Source organism: Salvelinus fontinalis, chromosome 11 (genome assembly GCF_029448725.1).
Source record: "Salvelinus fontinalis isolate EN_2023a chromosome 11, ASM2944872v1, whole genome shotgun sequence".
In the NCBI taxonomy this organism is placed as follows: Eukaryota; Metazoa; Chordata; class Actinopteri; order Salmoniformes; family Salmonidae; genus Salvelinus; species Salvelinus fontinalis.
The window spans coordinates 52,823,403-52,844,331 of record NC_074675.1 but is presented as its reverse complement, the minus strand read 5'-3'; the positions used below and the strand labels follow the sequence as shown (position 1 = coordinate 52,844,331).

At 42.5% G+C, this 20,929-nt stretch overlaps 2 protein-coding genes across 4 annotated transcripts in view; one reads left to right on the top strand and one right to left on the bottom strand.

Moving 5' to 3' along the window:
- The first annotated feature begins 206 nt into the window (after positions 1-206).
- LOC129865922 (butyrophilin subfamily 1 member A1-like) lies at positions 207-18,925 on the top strand. 3 transcript variants are annotated; one of them, XM_055939007.1, is made up of 11 exons: positions 207-1,921; positions 2,151-2,222; positions 2,778-4,183; positions 4,416-4,473; positions 5,990-6,355; positions 6,522-6,815; positions 7,053-7,151; positions 7,389-7,418; positions 7,765-7,791; positions 8,078-8,113; positions 8,215-18,925. In XM_055939007.1, the coding sequence occupies exons 3-11, from the start codon at positions 4,136-4,138 to the stop codon at positions 8,919-8,921; spliced, it is 1,665 nt and encodes a 554-aa protein (XP_055794982.1). In that variant the 5' UTR covers positions 207-1,921; positions 2,151-2,222; positions 2,778-4,135; the 3' UTR covers positions 8,922-18,925. The 3 variants fall into 3 exon arrangements, with proteins under 3 accessions (XP_055794982.1, XP_055794981.1, XP_055794980.1); XM_055939006.1 differs by having other exon boundaries at positions 2,151-4,183; XM_055939005.1 differs by lacking the exon at positions 207-1,921 and having other exon boundaries at positions 1,928-4,183.
- A 326-nt stretch (positions 18,926-19,251) lies between these two features.
- The window catches only part of LOC129865923 (L-rhamnose-binding lectin CSL1-like), a 10,712-nt gene continuing 9,034 nt past the window's right edge, over positions 19,252-20,929 (bottom strand). Inside the window, exons 11-13 of the mRNA XM_055939008.1 lie at positions 20,784-20,890; positions 19,584-19,642; positions 19,252-19,477 (exon numbers count right to left, since the gene is read on the bottom strand). Coding sequence (XP_055794983.1) covers positions 19,629-19,642; positions 20,784-20,890 — 121 coding nt within the window. The 3' untranslated portion in view covers positions 19,252-19,477; positions 19,584-19,628. The remainder of the gene's footprint in view (positions 19,478-19,583; positions 19,643-20,783; positions 20,891-20,929) is intronic.

Genomic DNA, 20,929 nt, shown 5'->3' with positions numbered 1-20,929 from the left:
GCAGAGGCTAGTGAGCTGGTGGAGTTTCTTCAGGAAGAAGAGGAGAGTAACCTCTCAGAGACCTGTCGGAGCCGCTCCAAGGTGGAGGCTCTGTCTAGCCTGCTCAGACTGCGCAGTGAGGACAACAACATCAAGAGTCTGGTTGTCTCTGTTCACACACTTCCTCAATCTGCTGGAAGTCCCACTCAGGGAGGACAGTTTTCAGGTTTGTGCGTCTGGACGGCACTGAGCCAGAAGAGGCGGGCTCAAGAGATCCTGGAGTTCCAGAGCAATACACCCGGCAGCTCATTGATCATGCTGCTGTCATTCAAAGACGGAGGGGTGGAGCATTCTACAATTGTGTTTGTGGGAATAAAGTTTGACAAACCTGAAAGAAAGAAAATCACCAGGGACCTCACAGGGACCTCACAATACGATATGTTTTGTATGTTGTGAGGTCCCGTGTGGCTCAGTTGGTAGAGCATGGCGCTTGCAACGCCAGGGTTGTGGGTTCAATTCCTACGGGGGGACCAGGGTTCAATTCCCACGGGGAGACCTGGTTGAATATGTATGAACTTTCCAATTTGTAAGTCGCTCTGGATAAGAGCGTCTGCTAAATGACTTAAATGTAAATGTAATGTATCACCAGGGACCTCACAATACGATATGTATTGTATCACCAGGGACATCACAATACGATATGTATTGTATCACCAGGGACCTCACAATACGATATGTATTGTATCACCAGGGACCTCACAATACGATATGTATTGAATCACCAGGGACCTCACAATACGATATGTATTGAATCACCAGGGACATCATAATATGATATGTATTGAGTCACCAGGGACCTGACAATACGACATCACGATACTTAGGTGCCGATACGATATGTATTGCGATTCTCACGATTCTATATGTACTGCGATTTTGATGGTGCGATTCGATGTTCCAAACATTTAGCTCACTATATGTGTGGTGCAGAGGGACGAGAGAGACCCACGAGGAAACAAGTTATGAGCAGTCATGGAAATGCAAGAAATATCTCACAATAAAAATGCCTCTTTCATTATTTCTTTCTGGCTTTCATTATTGTCATGTTGCCAAGCTATAATTTGTACATTGTATTGTCAGAAATGTAAAGTGTAGAAAAAGAGGCCTGTGAAGAGGGGTGGGTTCTTTTAGGATCCAGATTAGACAGAGATGCTTGTTAATGTCCAACTGGTTTAGTCATGATGATAACACTGACATATCATGACAACCCTCCATCTCAAGAACTACAGCACAGGATAGTCCAAAACGCCATTCTGTTTGGGTTGTAGGTTGTAGTTAGTCAGATGAATATTTCACATTAAAATGGCCTCTTTCATCATTTCATTCTGTCATTTCATTCTGTCTTTCATTTTTGTCCTGTTGTCCACATGGGAAACCATCAGACCAGGCTAAACATTTTGTCTGGATTTTGAGAGTCCATCTAGGATCATTACCTGTACTGCATGTAATATCTGTGGTTTGGCATTGTTTAGCTTGAGCTGAATAGGCAATATATATTATTTACAGTGGTGTAAAGTACTTAAGTAAAAATATGTTAAAGTACTACTTAAGTCATTTTTTGGGGTATCTGTACTTCACTTTAATATTTATATTATTGACAACTTTTACTTTTACTTCACTATTTTTGTAAAGAAAATAATGTACTTTTTACTCCATACATTTTCCCTGACACCTAAAACTACTAGTTACATTTGAATGCTTAGTGTAACAGGGTTGGTTATGTTTCCACTTGCCTCTAAAGAAATGTGTATTTGATGTTCAAGCATTCTTATTGGTTAGTTCAATTCTGATGACAATAAGGGGTGTTGTGATTGGCCCCACTTGCAGATAGGGGGAGATCGCGAACGTCAGGTCTTCCCAGTATGAAAATGTGATGCAAGGGGTAGGTCACGTTCTGAATACTGTTTTCTATTTTCTATTTTACAATGTGTACAAGTTTGCTGTACGTTACTGATTTTATACATGTGTGGGTATATGGTACCTGTTAGGGATTGAGGGGCTTTCTGGGATGTGCTTTGGCATATGATTGCTGTAAATAATTGTGTTAGCTAGCATACACCGATGTCATGGTCACATAAGCCACGGCTAACACAGTTGTCTTCATGCTACAGATTTTGTCATCGACAGCCATCAACACTGTTAAGCCCTGCACAACTAACGTGCTGTTTCCCATTTACCAACAGGTATTTATACATGTTATATTTTGTATTGTATTTTTGTATTTTGTTCGCCCAGTATGAAAATGTGATGCAAGGGATTTTGTCATCGACAGCCATCAACACTGTTAAGCCCTGCACAACTAACGTGCTGTTTCCCATTTAACAACAGCAGAAATAAATGATGCTCAACTGGGACCACTGGCCGAAGTTATTTATTATTATAAAACACAACGCATGGAGAGTACACTATACATCTGTTACATTAGCAGGACAGGAGAATAGTCCACTCGGGCACTTATCAAGATGTCATCCCTACTGCCTCTGATCTGGCGGACTCAGTAAATGCAAATGCTTTGCTTGTACATTATGTCTGTGTCACGCCCTGATCTGTTTCACCTGTTCCTGTGATTGTCTGCACTCCCTCCAGGTGTCGCTTATTTCCCCCAGTGTATTTATCCCTGTGTTTCCTGTCTCTCTGTGCCAGTTCGTCTTGTATGTTTAGTCAAGTCAATCATTGTGGTTTTTTCCTGTACTCTTTTGCGATTCTCCTTTTTCTTGTCCTCCCGGTTTTGACCTTAGCCTGTTTCTGGACTCTGTACCCGCCTGCCTATAAAGGATTCTGCCTGCCTTGATCATGAGCCTGTCTGCCACTCTGTACCTGCCTGCCTGACGATTCTGCCTGCCTTGATCATGAGCCTGTCTGCCACTCTGTACCTGCCTGCCTGACGATTCTGCCTGCCTTGATCATGAGCCTGTCTGCCACTCTGTACCTGCCTGCCTGACGATTCTGCCTGCCTTGATCATGAGCCTGTCTGCCACTCTGTACCTGTACCTCCTATTCTGGTTTTGACCTTTTTGCCTGTCCACGACCATTCTCTTGCCTACCCCTTTGGATTATTAAACATTGTAAGAGTCCAACCATCTGCCTCCTGTGTCTGAATCTGGGTCTCGCCTTGTGCATTGACAGTCTGAGTGTTGGAGTGTGCCCCTGGCTATATGTACATTTAAAAAAAACAAGACAATTGTGCAGTCTGGTTTGCTTAATTTAGGGAATTTGAAATTCTTTTTACTTTAACTTTTGATACTTAAGTATATTTTAGCAAGTACATTCACTTTTGATACTTAAATATATTTAAAACCAAATACTTTTAGACTTTTACTCATGTAGGATTTTACTGGCTGATTTTCAATTTGCTTGAGTCATTTTCTATTATGGTATCTTTATTTTTACTCAAGTATGACAATTGGATACTTGTTTTCACCACTGTGTATCATGAATTGCATTTCACTCTGATTTAAAAAAAAAACAAAACGAATTGAATTGAAGGTGATATTTCACACCAGAGTTAGTCTTTCTGCGTGATCCTTCCGACTGTAAAATAGATGTTCATAATTTAATACCTACTGTAGATAGAAATGGTCTATACCTCACCATTCAACTGTACAACAATATGTACATAGTGTTACAATAAAAGTTTATTTTTTCAGATTATTTGAATGTGCTTTTTTTTAAAACACATTAATTTGACGCGTGTATCTTTTTTTGACACGCCAACACGCAAACGGCGTTCCATACATTCTATAATAAAATGGTGTTATTTGAAATTAAAAGCTTATTTGACATGTCAAATAGTGTTATTTGACGTGTATATGTTTTTTGACACTCAAAGACCCAAACGGCGTTCCATATCTTATCTTGGTTTAGTTATAAAAGTCTACAATATATTTGAACGAATTCGAAAGTGAAAGTAAACTGCGACAAATAGTCACAGCACATTTATTGTTCGACGGTCTTGTCGGGGTAAGATCAGGTCTAGTTATTCACACAAGTGTGATTGAGATATTATATGATAAAGGATTATTAGCATTATTTTCTGAACTAATATTTCCCGACTTCATTTGGACGTCGTGATTTTTTCTGAGATTTTACGCACGACATGCCACCTTGCGTTATTGAAAAAGACAGCTCCAGGGCCCTGTATACAGTAAGTAGACCTTCGCTTCTATAGGTACCTCATGGCGTAATGTGCTTAACCTTTGTCTCATTTGTAAGAAGCTATTGCGGAAATACAGCATTGAAATGATTTTTTTGCGACGATCGACCATAGGCTAATCAATATATTTTAGATTGCTATTTGAAGGTGAATGTATTATGTGCCCACGAACGATAGGCAAGATTTCCATATAGTGAAATTAACAATTTTTCATTCTCTTCAGGTTATGAGGTTGTTCATATTGGCAGCTTGGTGTGTGTCTCTCTCCACTGCCACTTCTGGTGAGTAGCCAAGACTAGTAGTGACGTTTTAACATCTTTACTGAATTATAACAGTGATTCAATAAAGGAACTGTAATATACTAATTACTATATTTGTATAGGCCTATTTGGAATCTTTTGCCGGCGCAATTGCTTCCCGTCACACCGACACCGACATACAATAATTAATTCAATTATTGCACCCACACTGCTTGCGCGCCAACGAGGGTCTGCGTTGCCAAGGGATAAAATAGTAGTCGGTTCTATTTGTGACGCTGATCGCGCTGATAGTCCTGCCTCTCCCATCTCCTCATTGGTTTATAGAAGCAGATACCCATGTCACTTCTCCTCATTGGTTTATAAAAGCAGATACCCATGTCCCTTCTCCTCATTGGTCTATAGAAGCAGATACCCATGTCCCTTCTCCTCATTGGTTTATAGAAGCAGATACACATGTCCCATCTCATTGGTTTATAGAAGCAGATACACATGTCCCATCTCCTCATTGGTTATACCCACGTTTGTGACTGAAAGACGTTAGTGGTGGTAATAAACCTTTTATGAAAGTTAGTTGCCAATGAGATTTTTTCAGAGTGATTACAGAGTGTTTATTTTTATTATTTCATTGATATTTTTTGTATGTTTTAGTATTTTCTTGTTAGTACCTGCGTTTTGTTTTGCATTATGTAGCAATGTAAGTTTTCGATCTGTATTATGAATAAAATATATATATTTATAAGAAAAAAAAAAGTTAGTTGTCAATTGCCATCTAAGTCCAAAGAAGAAAAAGCCTGAAAGGAGGAGAGATGACTAGAAACGATTCTGTTGACCAGTTTATGTGTGGATTAATTGTCGGAATAGAGGACCTTGTGCATTTCAGGTAAAATAACAACTCAATGTTTATATCCTAGGGACAAAATCAGTTTGCTCACGATGGCGCGCGGCCGGTTTGGGTACAGTGTTACACAGAACATAAACCGGCTGCACGCGTGCGCCATTATGCATACATTTATTTTGTCCCCTCACGCCAAACACGATCACGACACGCAGGTTAAAATATCAAAACAAACTCTGAACCAATGACATTAATTTGGGGACAGGTTCGAAAAGCATTAAACATGTATGGCAATTTAGCTAGCTAGCGTGCACTTGCTAGCTAATTTGTCCTGGGATATAAACATTGAGTTGTTATTTGCGAAGCCGCCTGATCCCGGAAGCTTATATTGATGTTGTATCTGCAGCGTGAATCAGTTTGGTATTTACGAGGCTACTGGTTTTCTATTGGATGTTACAGATTTAAAGATATCGAATCTTTGGATACCAGACCACAAATGCCTTGTAGGCTATATTTTTTTGAGTTGCCTTGAGATGTATTTTACAAAAAACAAACAACACTTTTCTGAGGCTTATACTTTTAGTAATAATTTTAATAACTTTATATAACTTATGACATTTTAAACTCACCAAGTTAAAACAAAGTAAAACAGTGTAATCAGAAGATGGTGATAGTTTGAACACCTTCTTCTTCCTCTATCAGACATGTTCACATGTTCGGTACCCGAGGATCCGGTCTCGGCGCGGTTGGGACATGTTGCCACCATGCCATGCTGGCTCACCCCTTCCATGAACGCAGAGGGCCTGGAGGTGCGTTGGTACCGGCCCAAAGATTTCGACAACCCGGTCTTGCTCTACAGCGAGAGAAAGATCCAGGAAGCCTCACAGCAGTCCCAATACGTGGGCCGCACCTCCCTAGGGCTCCGGGAGGTTACGTCAGTAGGGCTGAAGGGAGGGGATGTGACCTTGAAGCTGGTTAATGTCACTCTGAGAGACCAAGGGGAGTATGTGTGCTACGTCAGCAGTAACCAGGACTATGAGACTGCCAGTGTCTTTCTCAACGTAACTGGTGAGTTCATTCAAGCAAAACATATCCAGGAATGATGCTACAGAAATGAAATGATCTCCATCATTCTTTCACAAATAGTTGAATTAGCCAAGGTAAAAAATGCTATTAATTTTTATTTGAGACTTTAATCCCCTCCTCCTTATTGTGCACTTAATCTCCTTCCCAGTGATGGGCAGCCCTCCTCTCCTCTCAGCAGTCAGAACAGATGCTGACTCTGTGAATGTGAGCTGTGTTTCCCATGGATGGAAGCCAAGGCCCAGGCTACAGTGGTCAGATGGGAGGCAGACTCTGAAACCTGAGAAGCTGGACTACAGCAGTGGTGCCCATGGTCTGGTGTCTGCCCACAGCTGGGTCCTCTCTTCCCCCTCCAGTGCTCCCTGGGTATCCTGTTCTCTGGTTCTGTCTGAAGGGGAGGAGTTGGAGGGAAGAGTGGACCTACGGAACCTTGGCTCTGTACCAGGTAAATAAGGATAATAACCGTGTTTCTTTCTGCTATGAGCATATCCTGATCTGGAACCAATCACAAGGTGTGTGTGTGTGTGTGTGTGTGTGTGTGTGTGTGTGTGTGTGTGTGTGTGTGTGTGTGTGTGTGTGTGTGTGTGTGTGTGTGTGTGTGTGTGTGTGTGTGTGTGTGTGTGTGTGTGTGTGTCCACCAGTTTGTTGAATGAAATAAGGGATCCCTTCTTTCCACTTCCAGAGACTTCATCAGGACTGCAAACAGCTGTCATCATTTTAGCTCTGCTTCTGTTTCTGCTCCTGTCCGTTGTCTTCGTCGGTGTGCTCTACAAAAAGAGAGGTCAGGGCTGTGTTTTGGTTTGATAGTTATACTATATATTGATAAGCATACAATGCCATGAAAATGTTAGACTGAGTCAAATTTGAACTTGAGCCTAAGAGGGTATGGAATCCTCTTTCCACCATATTTGGATTACCTACATGAGAAAACAGTAGGCAAGTCATCAAGTCATCTCCTAAGCCCACCTTTATCCCTCCTATGATTGGATTGAAAACTCATGTGTGTTTTGCTTTTCAGAAAACAAATCAACACATGTGCCTAATGGAGGTAAGGAATCTATTTAACCACATCACACGTTTCAATGTCAGTGTTCATAATGTGATTTTCAATGCTTAACTTTATAAATATGTGTCCTAAATGTTGTGGTATATTATAACTAGGTATAATTGTAACTAGGCCTACATTGATCCTGTAAGAGAATACAATTAAAACTCTAAATTAGTACTAAATCAAGTCAATGGAGACTAAATTATAAACACTACCTATGGACCATATTCAGTGCATTCAATCACTGCAATGTAAGACATTTCTTTATCATATGGCAAATATTGATCCAGAATACTTACTGTACAGGATACATTTAACATTGTCCCACTGTCCCTGTTTTTTGTAGATATAGAGACTATGAGACAAGCTGAAGGTAATCTATTTAGACATTTTCCAGAGAGAATCTGAATTTATTTTGATTTTGCCTTTTTTTATCATGCAAGGTGCTATTTAGAACCTAAAAGTGTACCCTTTGAAGAACCATTTTGTTTCTACATGTAACCCAAAAGGGTTCTACCTGGAATCAAAAGGGTTCTCCTATGGGGACAGCTGAAGAACCCTATTTTCTAAGAGTGTATAGCAAATATTGATCCGTAATACAGAATACTTACTGTACAGAATACATTTAACATTTACCCATTGTTCCTGTTTTTGTGTAGATTTAGTGGATATAGAGACTATGAGACAAGCTGGAGGTAAAATATTTCAAAACATTTCTGATACATTCTGATTATTATTATCATTGTTGTTATTACGGTTCATTGTCATCTCCTAATTCTGTGTTTGTCCTCAACAGTGGATGTCACATTGGATCCCAAGACAGCTCCTCCTTATCTGAAAGTTGGTTCAAATGGTAAAGTTGTGAGAGACAGTTCAGATAATGTATGTCCTCCGGGTGAGCATGCTTATATACTTGGAACACATGGTTTTACCTCGGGCAGCCGTGCTTACTGGGAGGTGGGACTGGATAAGGAGAAGGTAGGCGTTAAAGAATCCTGGTGGGTTGGACTGGCAAGTGGGTCTGTTAAAAGACAAGGTGATGTACCAACCACACCTTCCAATGGTTTCTGGTTCCTGTCCTCAGACAAAGAGAAAGGCTTACGGCTTAATATGACCCCCGATGTATCTATGTCCAGCTATGTACAGCTGTGTCGTGCCAATCCTAGACCTCAGACACTAGGGGTGTATTTGGACTATGACCAAGGAGAACTCTCTTTTATCAATGTAAAAGACAATAAACTGATTGTCACCGTGGGAGCTATGTTCACAGGGGAGGTGTTTCCTCTTTTTAACCCAGGTAAAGGTGACAAAGCCCCTATGACGATATTAGATGTCAGCCACTATCAAACAGAACCTGTACAAGTGTCTATTTCTGAAAGAGAGGGTAATGTCTCTCCACCTGTTGAAGAGGCTGAGACTGATGCCCTTCTAGCTACTAACCAAAGTCGCAATCATCAGACTTCTGAATCCAAAGACTGTGTTCAAATGTCTGTAACACAATGAAAACTACAGCACTATATATTAACACATTGTTTTATGTATCAAGTGCACTTCATATTAGGGTGAGTACAGTAGTATTCTGTGCTGGTCCAATTCATCATCATCTCCTTCCTCTTCTCCTTTGTCTGCAGTGCAATTTGATTTGATTTGACTACCATGGAAACATATGATTGGTGAAAGCAGTGTAGTAGATGGATGGATGGATGGATGTACTAGATGAATGGATGTAGTGGATGGATGGATGTAGTGGATGGATGGATGTAGTGGATGGATGGATGGATGGATGGATGTAGTAGATGAATGGATGTAGTGGATGGATGGATGTAGTGGATGGATGGATGGATGGATGGATGGATGTAGTAGATGGATGGATGTAGTGGATGGATGGATGTAGTAGATGGATGGATGTAGTAGATGGATGGATGTAGTGGATGGATGGATGTAGTAGATGGATGGATGTAGTGGATGGATGGATGTAGTAGATGGATGGATGTAGTGGATGGATGGATGTAGTGGATGGATGGATGTAGTGGATGGATGGATGTAGTGGATGGATGGATGTAGTGGATGGATGGATGTAGTAGATGGATGGATGTAGTGGATGGATGGATGTAGTAGATGGATGGATGTAGTGGATGGATGGATGTAGTGGATGGATGGATGTAGTGGATGGATGGATGTAGTGGATGGATGGATGTAGTAGATGGATGGATGTAGTGGATGGATGGATGTAGTGGATGGATGGATGTAGTAGATGGATGGATGTAGTGGATGGATGGATGTAGTAGATGGATGGATGTAGTGGATGGATGGATGTAGTAGATGGATGGATGTAGTGGATGGATGGATGTAGTAGATGGATGGATGTAGTGGATGGATGGATGTAGTAGATGGATGGATGGATGTAGTAGATGGATGTAGTAGATGGATGGATGTAATGGATGGATGGATGTAGTAGATGGATGGATGGATGGATGTAGTGGATGGATGGATGTAGTAGATGGATGGATGTAGTAGATGGATGGATGTAATGGATGGATGGATGTAGTAGATGGATGGATGGATGGATGTAGTGGATGGATGGATGTAGTAGATGGATGGATGTAGTAGATGGATGGATGGATGGATGGATGGATGTAGTAGATGGATGGATGGATGGATGGATGTAGTGGATGGATGGATGTAGTGGATGGATGGATGTAGTGGATGGATGGATGTAGTGGATGGATGTAGTGGATGGATGGATGTAGTAGATGGATGGATGTAGTAAATGGATGGATGGATGTAGTAGATGAATGGATGTAGTAGATGGATGTAGTGGATGGATGGATGTAGTGGATGGATGTAGTAGATGGATGGATGTAATGGATGGATGGATGTAGTAGATGGATGGATGTAGTAAATGGATGGATGGATGTAGTAGATGAATGGATGTAGTAGATGGATGTAGTAGATGGATGTAGTGGATGGATGGATGTAGTAGATGGATGTAGTAGATGGATGTAGTGGATGGATGGATGTAGTGGATGTAATGGATGGATGTAGTGGATGGATGGATGTAGTGGATGGATGTAGTGGATGGATGGATGTAGTAGATGGATGGATGGATGTAGTGGATGTAGTGGATGGATGTAGTGGATGGATGGATGGATGGATGTAGTAGATGGATGGATGGATGTAGTGGATGGATGGATGGATGTAGTGGATGGATGGATGGATGGATGTAGTAGATGGATGGATCGATGTAGTGGATGTAGTGGATGGATGGATGTAGTGGATGGATGGATGTAGTGGATGGATGGATGTAGTAGATGGATGGAGTAGATGGATGGATGGATGTAGTAGATGGATGGATGTAGTGGATGGATGGATGTAGTAGATGGATGGAGTAGATGGATGGATGGATGTAGTAGATGGATGGATGTAGTGGATGGATGGATGTAGTGGATGGATGGATGTAGTGGATGTAGTGGATGGATGGATGTAGTAGATGGATGTAGTAGATGGATGGATGGATGTAGTGGATGTAGTGGATGGATGTAGTAGATGGATGTAGTAGATGGATGGATGTAGTAGATGGATGGATGGATGTAGTAGATGGATGGATGGATGTAGTAGATGGATGGATGGATGGATGTAGTGGATGTAGTGGATGGATGTAGTGGATGGATGGATGTAGTGGATGGATGTAGTGGATGGATGGATGTAGTAGATGGATGTAGTGGATGGATGTAGTGGATGTAGTGGATGGATGGATGGATGTAGTAGATGGATGTAGTGGATGGATGTAGTGGATGTAGTGGATGGATGGATGTAGTGGATGTAGTGGATGGATGTAGTAGATGGATGTAGTAGATGGATGGATGTAGTGGATGGATGGATGTAGTGGATGGATGGATGGATGTAGTGGATGGATGTAGTGGATGTAGTGGATGGATGTAGTAGATGGATGTAGTAGATGGATGGATGTAGTGGATGGATGGATGTAGTGGATGGATGGATGGATGTAGTGGATGGATGTAGTGGATGGATGGATGTAGTGGATGGATGGATGTAGTGGATGGATGGATGGATGTAGTGGATGGATGTAGTAGATGGATGTAGTAGATGGATGGATGTAGTGGATGGATGGATGGATGTAGTGGATGGATGTAGTGGATGGATGGATGTAGTGGATGGATGGATGGATGTAGTGGATGGATGGATGGATGGATGGATGTAGTAGATGGATGTAGTAGATGGATGTAGTAGATGGATGGATGGATATAGTAGGTGGATGGATGGATCGATGTAGTAGATGGATGTAGTGGATGTAGTAGATGGATGTCTACTTGGTGTTTGGTTTGACCATCCTCTGTTTTTCACAGCAGTGCAGAGAACAGGAGACAGTTGAGAAGCTCCTTCAATAGAGCCACTCTTATTTCATTTGAAACTGTAGTTTATTCCCTGTTACAGTTTGTAATATAGAGCAATGTACTGCTCACTAGAAAATATCAGATTATACTGTGTATGTGCATTTAAAAACAACACAAATCCTACTTGGAATGTTAATTTTCAACATCCAACTTGAAAACTTGGCCATCTTTCTAGAGTTTCATCTTTCTAGAGCTCCATCTTTCTAGAGCTCCATCTTTCTAGAGCTCCATCTTTCTAGAGCTCCATCTTTCCGACCTGAAGTTCACTGACTTCATGATTTGACCTCGTTTTTTTTCCCAAGTTCCCAGTTGTCTTGAAAGCAACATGACCATCACATGCAGGCACCATCAGTTCAGTAAAATAAAAAAGCGAATTATTTAAATGTATGATCAGCTGTGCGTCGCAAGTGCTACACCAACTGATCTGTTTTATTAATCAAAGTTTGAGTTTTGAAATATAATATTGTCTGAGAAGAACAATATTGGCAGTCTAGGCCTATAGCCAATATCCTGTGATAATGTATTAGGCCTCCTGTAAAAAACCTAATTCCTACAGAACAGTTTTTATTATTTGAATGTAAAAATATCCAAATCATGTTTAAAAGAAAAAATCTGAGCAGCTGATCTCGGCAGGGAATATGGTTTCTGGTTGTGGGAGTCTCACCTGGCCCAATGGGCAAACAGAAACAGTTTACGGGACTTCTTAGCCTGCGTTTACACAGGCAGCCCAATTTTTATATATTTTTTCACTATTTGGTCTTTTGACCAATCAGACCAGGTCTGAAAAGATCTGATGAGAAAAGATCTGATGTAATTGGTCAAAATACCAATTAGTGGGAAAAATATGAATTACTGAGGATAATAGCGGACAATATTGCCACTCCTATTTACCAGCCTATTTATCTTAATACCATTTATTGCATCTTGCCTATGCCGCTCGGTCATTGTGTCACGTCCTGACCTTAGTTATCTATGTTTTCTGTATTATTTTGGTCAGGTCAGGGTGTGACGAGGGTGGGTATGGGTGTGTTTTGTCTTGTCTAGGGTTTTTGTAGATCTATAGGGTTTTTGTAGATCTATGGGGTTTTTGTAAGTCTAGGTAATTGTAAGTCTATGGTGGCCTGAATTGGTTCCCAATCAGAGGCAGCTGTTTATCGTTGTCTCTGATTGGGGATCCTATTTAGGTTGCCATTTTCCCTTTTGGTTTCGTGGGTTATTGTCTGTGTACTTGCCTGTCAGCACTCGTATTATATAGCTTCACGTTCGTTTTGTTATTTTGTTTAGTTTGTTCAGTGTTCATTCGTTTTAATAAATAGAATGTACGCATACCACGCTGCGCCTTGGTCTCCTCACTACGACGAACGCGACAGAAGAACCCACCATAGAAGGACCAAGCAGCGTGTGAATGAGGAGTGGACATCATGGACCCGGGAGAGAGATGAGTGGAGGACATCCTGGACCTGGGAGGAGGTAATGGCAGGGGACAAGACCCTGCCATGGAGGCAGGTAGAAACAGCGCAGGAGGAACGGCGACGATATGAGGGGACACGGTTAGCACGGAGGCCAGAGAGGCAGCCCCAATAAAAAAAATTGGTGGGGCACACGAGGAGATTGGCTGAGTCAGGTTTGAGACCTGAGCCAACTCCTCGTGCTTACTGTGTGGAGCGTGTAACTGGTCAGGCACCATGTTATGCAGAGATGCGCACAGTGTCTCCAGTTCGCATTCTTAGCCCGGTGCGCTCTATTCCAGCTCCTCGCAGTTGCCGGGCTAGAATGGGCCTCCAGCCAGGACGGATGGTGCCGGCTCAGGGCTCCTGGTCTCCAGTATACCTCCTTGGACCAGGATATCCTGCGCCGGCTCTGCGTACTGTGTCTAAGGTGCGTCTGCATAGCCCAGTGCGTCCTGTGTTAGCGCCCCGCACTTGCCGGGCTCAAGTGAGCATCAGGCCAGGACGCATTGTGTCAGCTCTACACTGCAGATCTCCAGTGCGCCTCCACAGTTCAGTATGTCCTGTTCCTCCTCCCCGCACTCGCCCTGAGGTGCGTGTCCTCAGCCTGGTACCACCAGTTACGGCACCACGCATCAGGCTTCCAGTGCGCTTCCAGAGTCCAGAGCTTCCGGCGACAGTACCCAGTCCGGAGCTTCCGGCGACAGTACCCAGTCCGGAGCTTCCGGCGACAGTACCCAGTCCGGAGCTTCCGGCGACAGTACCCAGTCCGGAGCTTCCGGCGACAGTACCCAGTCCGGAGCTTCCGGCGACAGTACCCAGTCCGGAGCTTCTGGCGACATTTCACAGTCCGGAACCTCTGGCGAAATTTCACAGTCCGGAACCTCTGGCGACATTTCACAGTCCGAAACCTCAGGCGACGGGCCACAGTCCGAAACCTCAGGCGACGGGCCACAGTCCGGAGCTTCCGGCGACAATCCCCAGTCCGGAGCTTCCGGCGACATTTCACAGTCCGGAACCTCCGGCGACGGGCCACAGTCCGGAACCTCCGGCGACGGGCCACAGTCCGGAGCTTCCGGCGACATTTCACAGTCCGGAACCTCCGGCGACATTTCACAGTCCGAAACCTCCGGCGACGATCCCCAGTCCGGAGCTTCCGGCGACATTTCACAGTCCGGAACCTCCGGCGACGGGCCACAGTCCGGAACCTCCGGCGACGATCCACAGTCCGGAGCCTCCGGCGACGATCCACAGTCCAGAGCCTCCGGCGATGAGCCACGGTTCAGCTCTACAAAGGCGGAGGGACCAGTGTAAAGATGGGGGGGCGGCGTCCAGAACGAGAGCCACCACCGAGGGTAGATACCCACCCGGACCCTCCCCTATAAGTTCAGGTTTGCGGGCGGGAGTCCGCACCTTTGGGGGGGGAGGGTACTGTCACGCCCTGACCTTAGTTATCTATGTTTTCTGTATTATTTTGGTCAGGTCAGGGTGTGATGTGGGTGGGTATGCGTGTTTTGTCTTGTCTAGGGTTTTTGTAGATCTATGTTTTTTTTTGTAAGTCTAGGTAACTGTAGGTCTATGGTGGCCTGAATTGGTTCCCAATCAGAGGCAGCTGTTTATCGTTGTCTCTGATTGGGGATCCTATTTAGGTTGCCATTTTCCCTTTTGGTTTCGTGGGTTCTTGTCTGTGTCTAGTTGCCTGTCAGCACTCGTATTATATAGCTTCACGTTCGTTTTGTTATTTTGTTTAGTTTGTTCAGTGTTCATTCGTTTTAATAAATAGAATGTACGCTGCGCCTTGGTCTCCTCACTACGACGAACGTGACACATTGCTCATCCATATGTGTATATATTCCTTTACTTAGATTTGTGTGTATTAGGTAGTTGTTGTGGAATTGTTAGATTAGTTGTTAGATATTACTGCAGTGTCGGAACTAGATGGCCAATAACATTTGATTTGTCTAATTTCAGCCACACAGCCAAGACAAGCATTCACTCAATTGCATTGCTTTTCATAAAGCAATATAATTTTCAAAAAGTGCGACTGATATCGATATAGCTTTTCCATATCGTTACCCATCAGTTCTTTTACCTCTGTCTATTTATCTATACAAACCAAGCTAAAACTGCACACCCCTGAGAACAACCCATCTCGACCAGCTGACAGCTAATTATGCTAGCTAGCTAATTCACGGGAGAGGAAAGGTGTGGGAGAGAGACATCCGCACGAGCTCAGCAATCCACATCAAGAGACACGCATGCAATTATTGAACGTTTGCTTTATCTTGGCCAGATCGCAGTTGTAAATGAGAACTTGTTCTCAACTAGCCTACCTGGTTAAATAAAGGTGAAATAAAAAATATATTAAAAAATTAAGTGTTCACGCTGTGAGAAATTTTACCACATGTCACAATCAAATCAAATTGTATTTGTCACATGCGCCGAATACAACAGGTGTAAACCTTATAGTGAAATGCTTACTTACAAGCCCTTAACCAACAAAATATAAGTAACAAAATATAAGAAATATAAGTAACAAATAATTAAGAGCAGCAGTAAATAACAATAGCGAGGCTATATACAGGGGGTACCGGTACAGAGTCAATGTGTGGGGCACTGGTTAGTCGAGGTAATTGAGGTGATATATACATGTAGGTAGAGTTATTAAAGTGACTTATGCATAGATAATAACAGAGAGTAGTAGGGCGTAGAAGCTGTTTAGAAGCCTCTTGAACCTAGACTTGGCGCTCCGGTACCGCTTGCCGTGAGACAATAGTCTATGACAATTTTTAGGGCCTTTCTTTGACACTGCATGGTATAGAGGTCCTGGATGGCAGGAAAGTTGACCCCAGTGATGTACTGTGCCGTACGCACTACCCTCTGTAGTGCCTTGCGGTCGGAGGCCGAGCAGTTGCCTTACCAGGCAGTGATGCAACCAATCAGAATGCCCTCGATTGTGCAGCTGTAAAACCTTTTGAGGATCTGAGTACCCATGCCCAATCTTTTTAGTCTCCTGAGGGGGAATAGGTTTTGTCGTGCCCTCTTCACAACTGTCTTGGTGTGCTTGGACCATGTTAGTTTGTTGGTGATGTGGACACCAAGGAACTTGAAGCTCTCAACCTCCTCCACTACAGCCCCGTCAATGAGAATGGGGACGTGCTCAGTCCTCCTTTTCCTGTAGTGCACAATCATCTCCTTAGTCTTGATCACGTTGAGGGAGAGATTGTTGTACTAGCACCACACAGTCAGGTCTCTGACCTCCTCCCTATAGGCTGTCTTGTCATTGTTGGTGGTCAGGCCAACCACTGTTGTGTCATCAGCAAACTTAATGTTGGTGTTGGAGTCGTGCCTGGCCGTGCAGTCATGTGTGAACAGGGAGTACAGGAGGGGACTGAGAATACAATCTGAACGCCCAGGGAACATTTTCACGCTAGGAATATTTTTACACGACACCCATCACTACTTAGGATGTTTAAATGTTTGATAGCATGTTTCCAAATATATATTTTGTGATTTTTTTTCAGTATTGACATTATTTCTAATTCCATGTATTTGCTACATTTGTATAATGTCAAGAAAATGTAACGTGTCAGTTTAAGAATGTGTTTCTCGTAAAAATGTATTTATTACATTTTTTTTTTTACAATGGATTATTTTTCAGTAATGTTGCGGTAATGCTAATGTTTTTCCTGCTGTATCACATTAATGGGGAAAACACTTCAGAAGTTCCCTTGAAAAGGGGAGTATATTTAATGCAACACAATAATACCAACTTAATAAGCTGTCTAATTTTCATTGTTGATTAGTAATTATGTACACTGTGCCAATATAATATTGTAAATGACAAAAAAAAATGGCATCATAAACAAATTCAAGTAGGTATGCCTTGTTTCATAGTAGTTTGACTGAGACAGCGGTAGAGGTAGAGTGAGGTAGTCAGGCACACATTGTGTCTGGATATCTTACAAGTGTAGATGGATCTGAACAGTGAAACCATTTTAAACCATAATTAGAGAGTGTGGATGAGATTAAAAAATTATTGTTGTCTATCAACAATGACAAGCAACCGAGGTCTGACAACTTGGACGGAAAATTACTGAAGATAATAGCGAACGATATTGTCATATCTTCAATTTAAGCCTACTAGAGAGCGTGTGCCCTCAGGCTTGGAGGGAAGCAAAAGTCATTCCGCTACCTAAGAATAGTAAAGCCCCCTTTACTGGCTCAAATAGCCGACCAATCAGCCTGTTACCAAACCTTGGTAAAGTTTTGGGAAAAATTGTGTTTGACCAGATACAATGCTATTTCACAGTAAACAAATTGACAACCGACTTTCAGCATGCTTATAGAGAAGGACATTCAACAAGCACAGCACAGCACAAATGAATGATTGGCTAAGAGAAATTGATGATGCTGTTTATGACATTATCGATCGTAGTCCGCTGATGGAAAAACGTATGTGTTATGGCTTTACATCCCCTGCTATAATGTGGATAAAAAGTTACCTGTCCAACAAAACACAGAGGGTGTTCTTTAATGGAAGCCTCTCCAACATAATCCAAGTAGAGCCAGGAGTTCCCCAGGGCAGCTGTCTAGGCCACTTACTTGTTTCCAATCTTTACTAAGGACATGCCACTGGCTTTGAGTAAAGCCAGCCTGTCTATGTATGCGGATGACTCAACACTATACACGTCAGCTACTACAGCACAGCAACTGAAATGACTGCAACACTTAACAAAGAGCTGCAGTTAGTTTCAGAGTGGGTGGCAAGGAATAAATTAGTCCTAAATATTTCAAATCATTCACTAAACCTCAACTAAATCTTGTAGTAAATAATGTGGAAATTGAGCAAGTTGAGGTGACTAAACTGCTTGGAATAACCCTGGATTGTAAACTGTCACAGTCAAAACATATTGATACAACAGTAGCTAAGATGGGGGAGAAGTCTGTCCATAATAAAGAGCTGCTCTATCTTAACAGCACTATCAACAAGTCTCTAGTTTTGTCGCAGGATGAACCAGACTTGTGGAGGTCTACAATGTTTTTTCTGAGGTCTTGCTGATTTCTTTAGATTTTCCCATGATGTCAAGCGAAGAGGCACTGAGTTTGAAGGTAGGCCTTGAAATACATCCACAGGTACACCTCCAATTGACTCAAATGATGTCAATTAGCCTATCAGAAGCTTCTAAAGCCATGACATAATTTTCTGGAATTTTCCAAGCTGGTTAAAGGCACATTCAACTTAGTGTATGTAAACTTCTGACCGACTGGAATTGTGATACAGTGAATTATAAGTGAAATAATCTGTCTGTAAACAATTGTTGGAACAATTATTTGTGTCATGCACAAATGTTACGCCCTGACCGTAGAGAGCTTTTTATGTCTCTATTTTGGTTTGGTCAGGGTGTAATTTGGGTGGGCATTCTATGTTTTATTTTCTATGTTTTGGCCGGGTATGGTTCTCAATCAGAGGCAGCTGTCTATCGTTGTCTCTGATTGAGAACCATACTTAGGTAGCTTTTTCCCACATGGTTTTTGTGGGTAGTTGTTTTCTGTTTTGTGTTGTTGCACCAGACAGAACTGTTTTCGTGGTCTAATTTTGGTTATTTTGTCTCTGTTTTAATAAAAAAAGCATGAACACTCACGACGCTGCGCTTTGGTCCACACCTTCTTTCATACGACGACCGTGACAACAAATTTGTGGAGTGGTTGAAAAATGAGTTTTAATGACTCCAACCTAAGTGTATGTAAACTTCTGACTTCAACTGTATATATTTATTTTTATTCGCTAATCACACCTTTTTAGTAGCTAAGGCTATAATCATTTCCAGAGTATTGAAGTGTGTAATACCAATGAAAAGTGTCTATCTTGTGTAAATAGTCTTCCAGGCTAGAGTCAGGCACTACTAACATGGTAAAACATAAAGGAAAATGTTCTCTGTTTCAGAAGAAAAAAGTCAATTTCTCAGCTGCCTCACATTCATTTTATTTTAAATTTAACATCCAAATCATTAACATAAGTAGGGTTGTGTTCTCTAAAAACACTGGTCTGAACATGAGCTGGCTACACAACAACATACAGTCACTAGTTTGCACATTGACTTATTGATTGGTTGCTTAGTTGATTTATCGGTGATTCATCGTGTTTGATTATGGAGTAAATCCAGAGTAAAAAGGGCATCCAGTCGGAGTTCTTCTGTTGAATGAAAGAAAAACACAAATAAAAAGATTCAGTCATGTGTTTATCACATCACTTAATGTGGGTTCATATGTAGACCAGCAGTAGAGGAGACAGGACTCACCGATGGAGGAGGACAGGAAGTGGCAGCAGCCGAGCCAGGCCATCATTACACTGTAGGGGCTGAGGTAGGTTACAGTCAGAGGGTGTGTCTCCATAGTCTACAGTGTCTTCCTCTCTATTATCTCCATAGTCTACAGTGGCTACCTCTCTATTATCTCCATAGTCTACAGTGTCTTCCTCTCTATTATCTCCATAGTCTACAGTGGCTTCCTCTCTATTATCTCCATAGTCTACAGTGGCTACCTCTCTATTATCTCCATAGTCTACAGTGTCTTCCTCTCTATTATCTCCATAGTCTACAGTGGCTTCCTCTCCATTACCTCCATAGTCTACAGTGGCTTCCTGTCTATTATCTCCATAGTCTACAGTTGTTACCTCTCTTATCTCCATAGTCTACAGTGGCTTCATCACCTCTCCTACATTTCAATCGTTTACAAAGCCTTCCTCCTCTCCACGCCTCCTCTCTTTCATCTCCCCTATCCTCTTCTTCCTCTCCTCCATCCTCTTCTCCTTCATCTCCTCCTCTGTATCATGTTAACAGTACAGTAACTTACTCTCCTCTCTACCATCTCAATAGTCTACAGTAGCTTCCTCTCCATTACTTCTATAGTCTACAGTGGCTACCTCTCTATTATCTCCATAATCTACAGTGGCTTCCTCTCTATTATCTCCATAGTCTACAGTGGCTTCATCACCTCTCCTACATTTCAATCGTCTACAAAGCCTTCCTCCTCTCCACGTCTCCTCTCTTTCATCTCCCCCATCCTCTTCATCTCCTCCTCTGTATCATGTTAACAGTACAGTAACTTACTCTCCTCTCTACCATCTCAATAGTCTACAGTAGCTTCCTCATCTTCTCTCATCTCCTTCCTATTCTTGTTTCCTCATCTCCTCATCTCCTTCGTATTCTTGTTTCATCTCCCCATCTCCCTCTCCTCATCTCCTCTCCTGGTCTCCTCTCTTTACCTTCCCCTCCTTATCTCCTCATCTCCTTCCTCATCTCATCTTCTTCCACTCCTCCTCTTCTCTTCTTCCTCTCCTGGTTTCCTCTTTCCTCACCTTCCCCTCCTTATCTCCTCCCCTCCTCTCCTCTCCATCCTCCTCTTCCCTTTCCTCATCTAATCCCCTTACTCATCTCTCCTCCCCTTCCCTCCTCTCTTCTCCTTATTCTGCACTTAGCTGATAGCTGTTTTGTACTTACAGCCTCCCAGACAGGTGTAGGAAACCTCCAGGTATTTGTAGGTTCCGTAGCAGGGGTCCCCGAAGACCGGATCAAGCCCCACAGTGCACTGACTCTTTCCCTCACACCTGCAGAGTTACACATTTATAACACAGTTGTAACACACA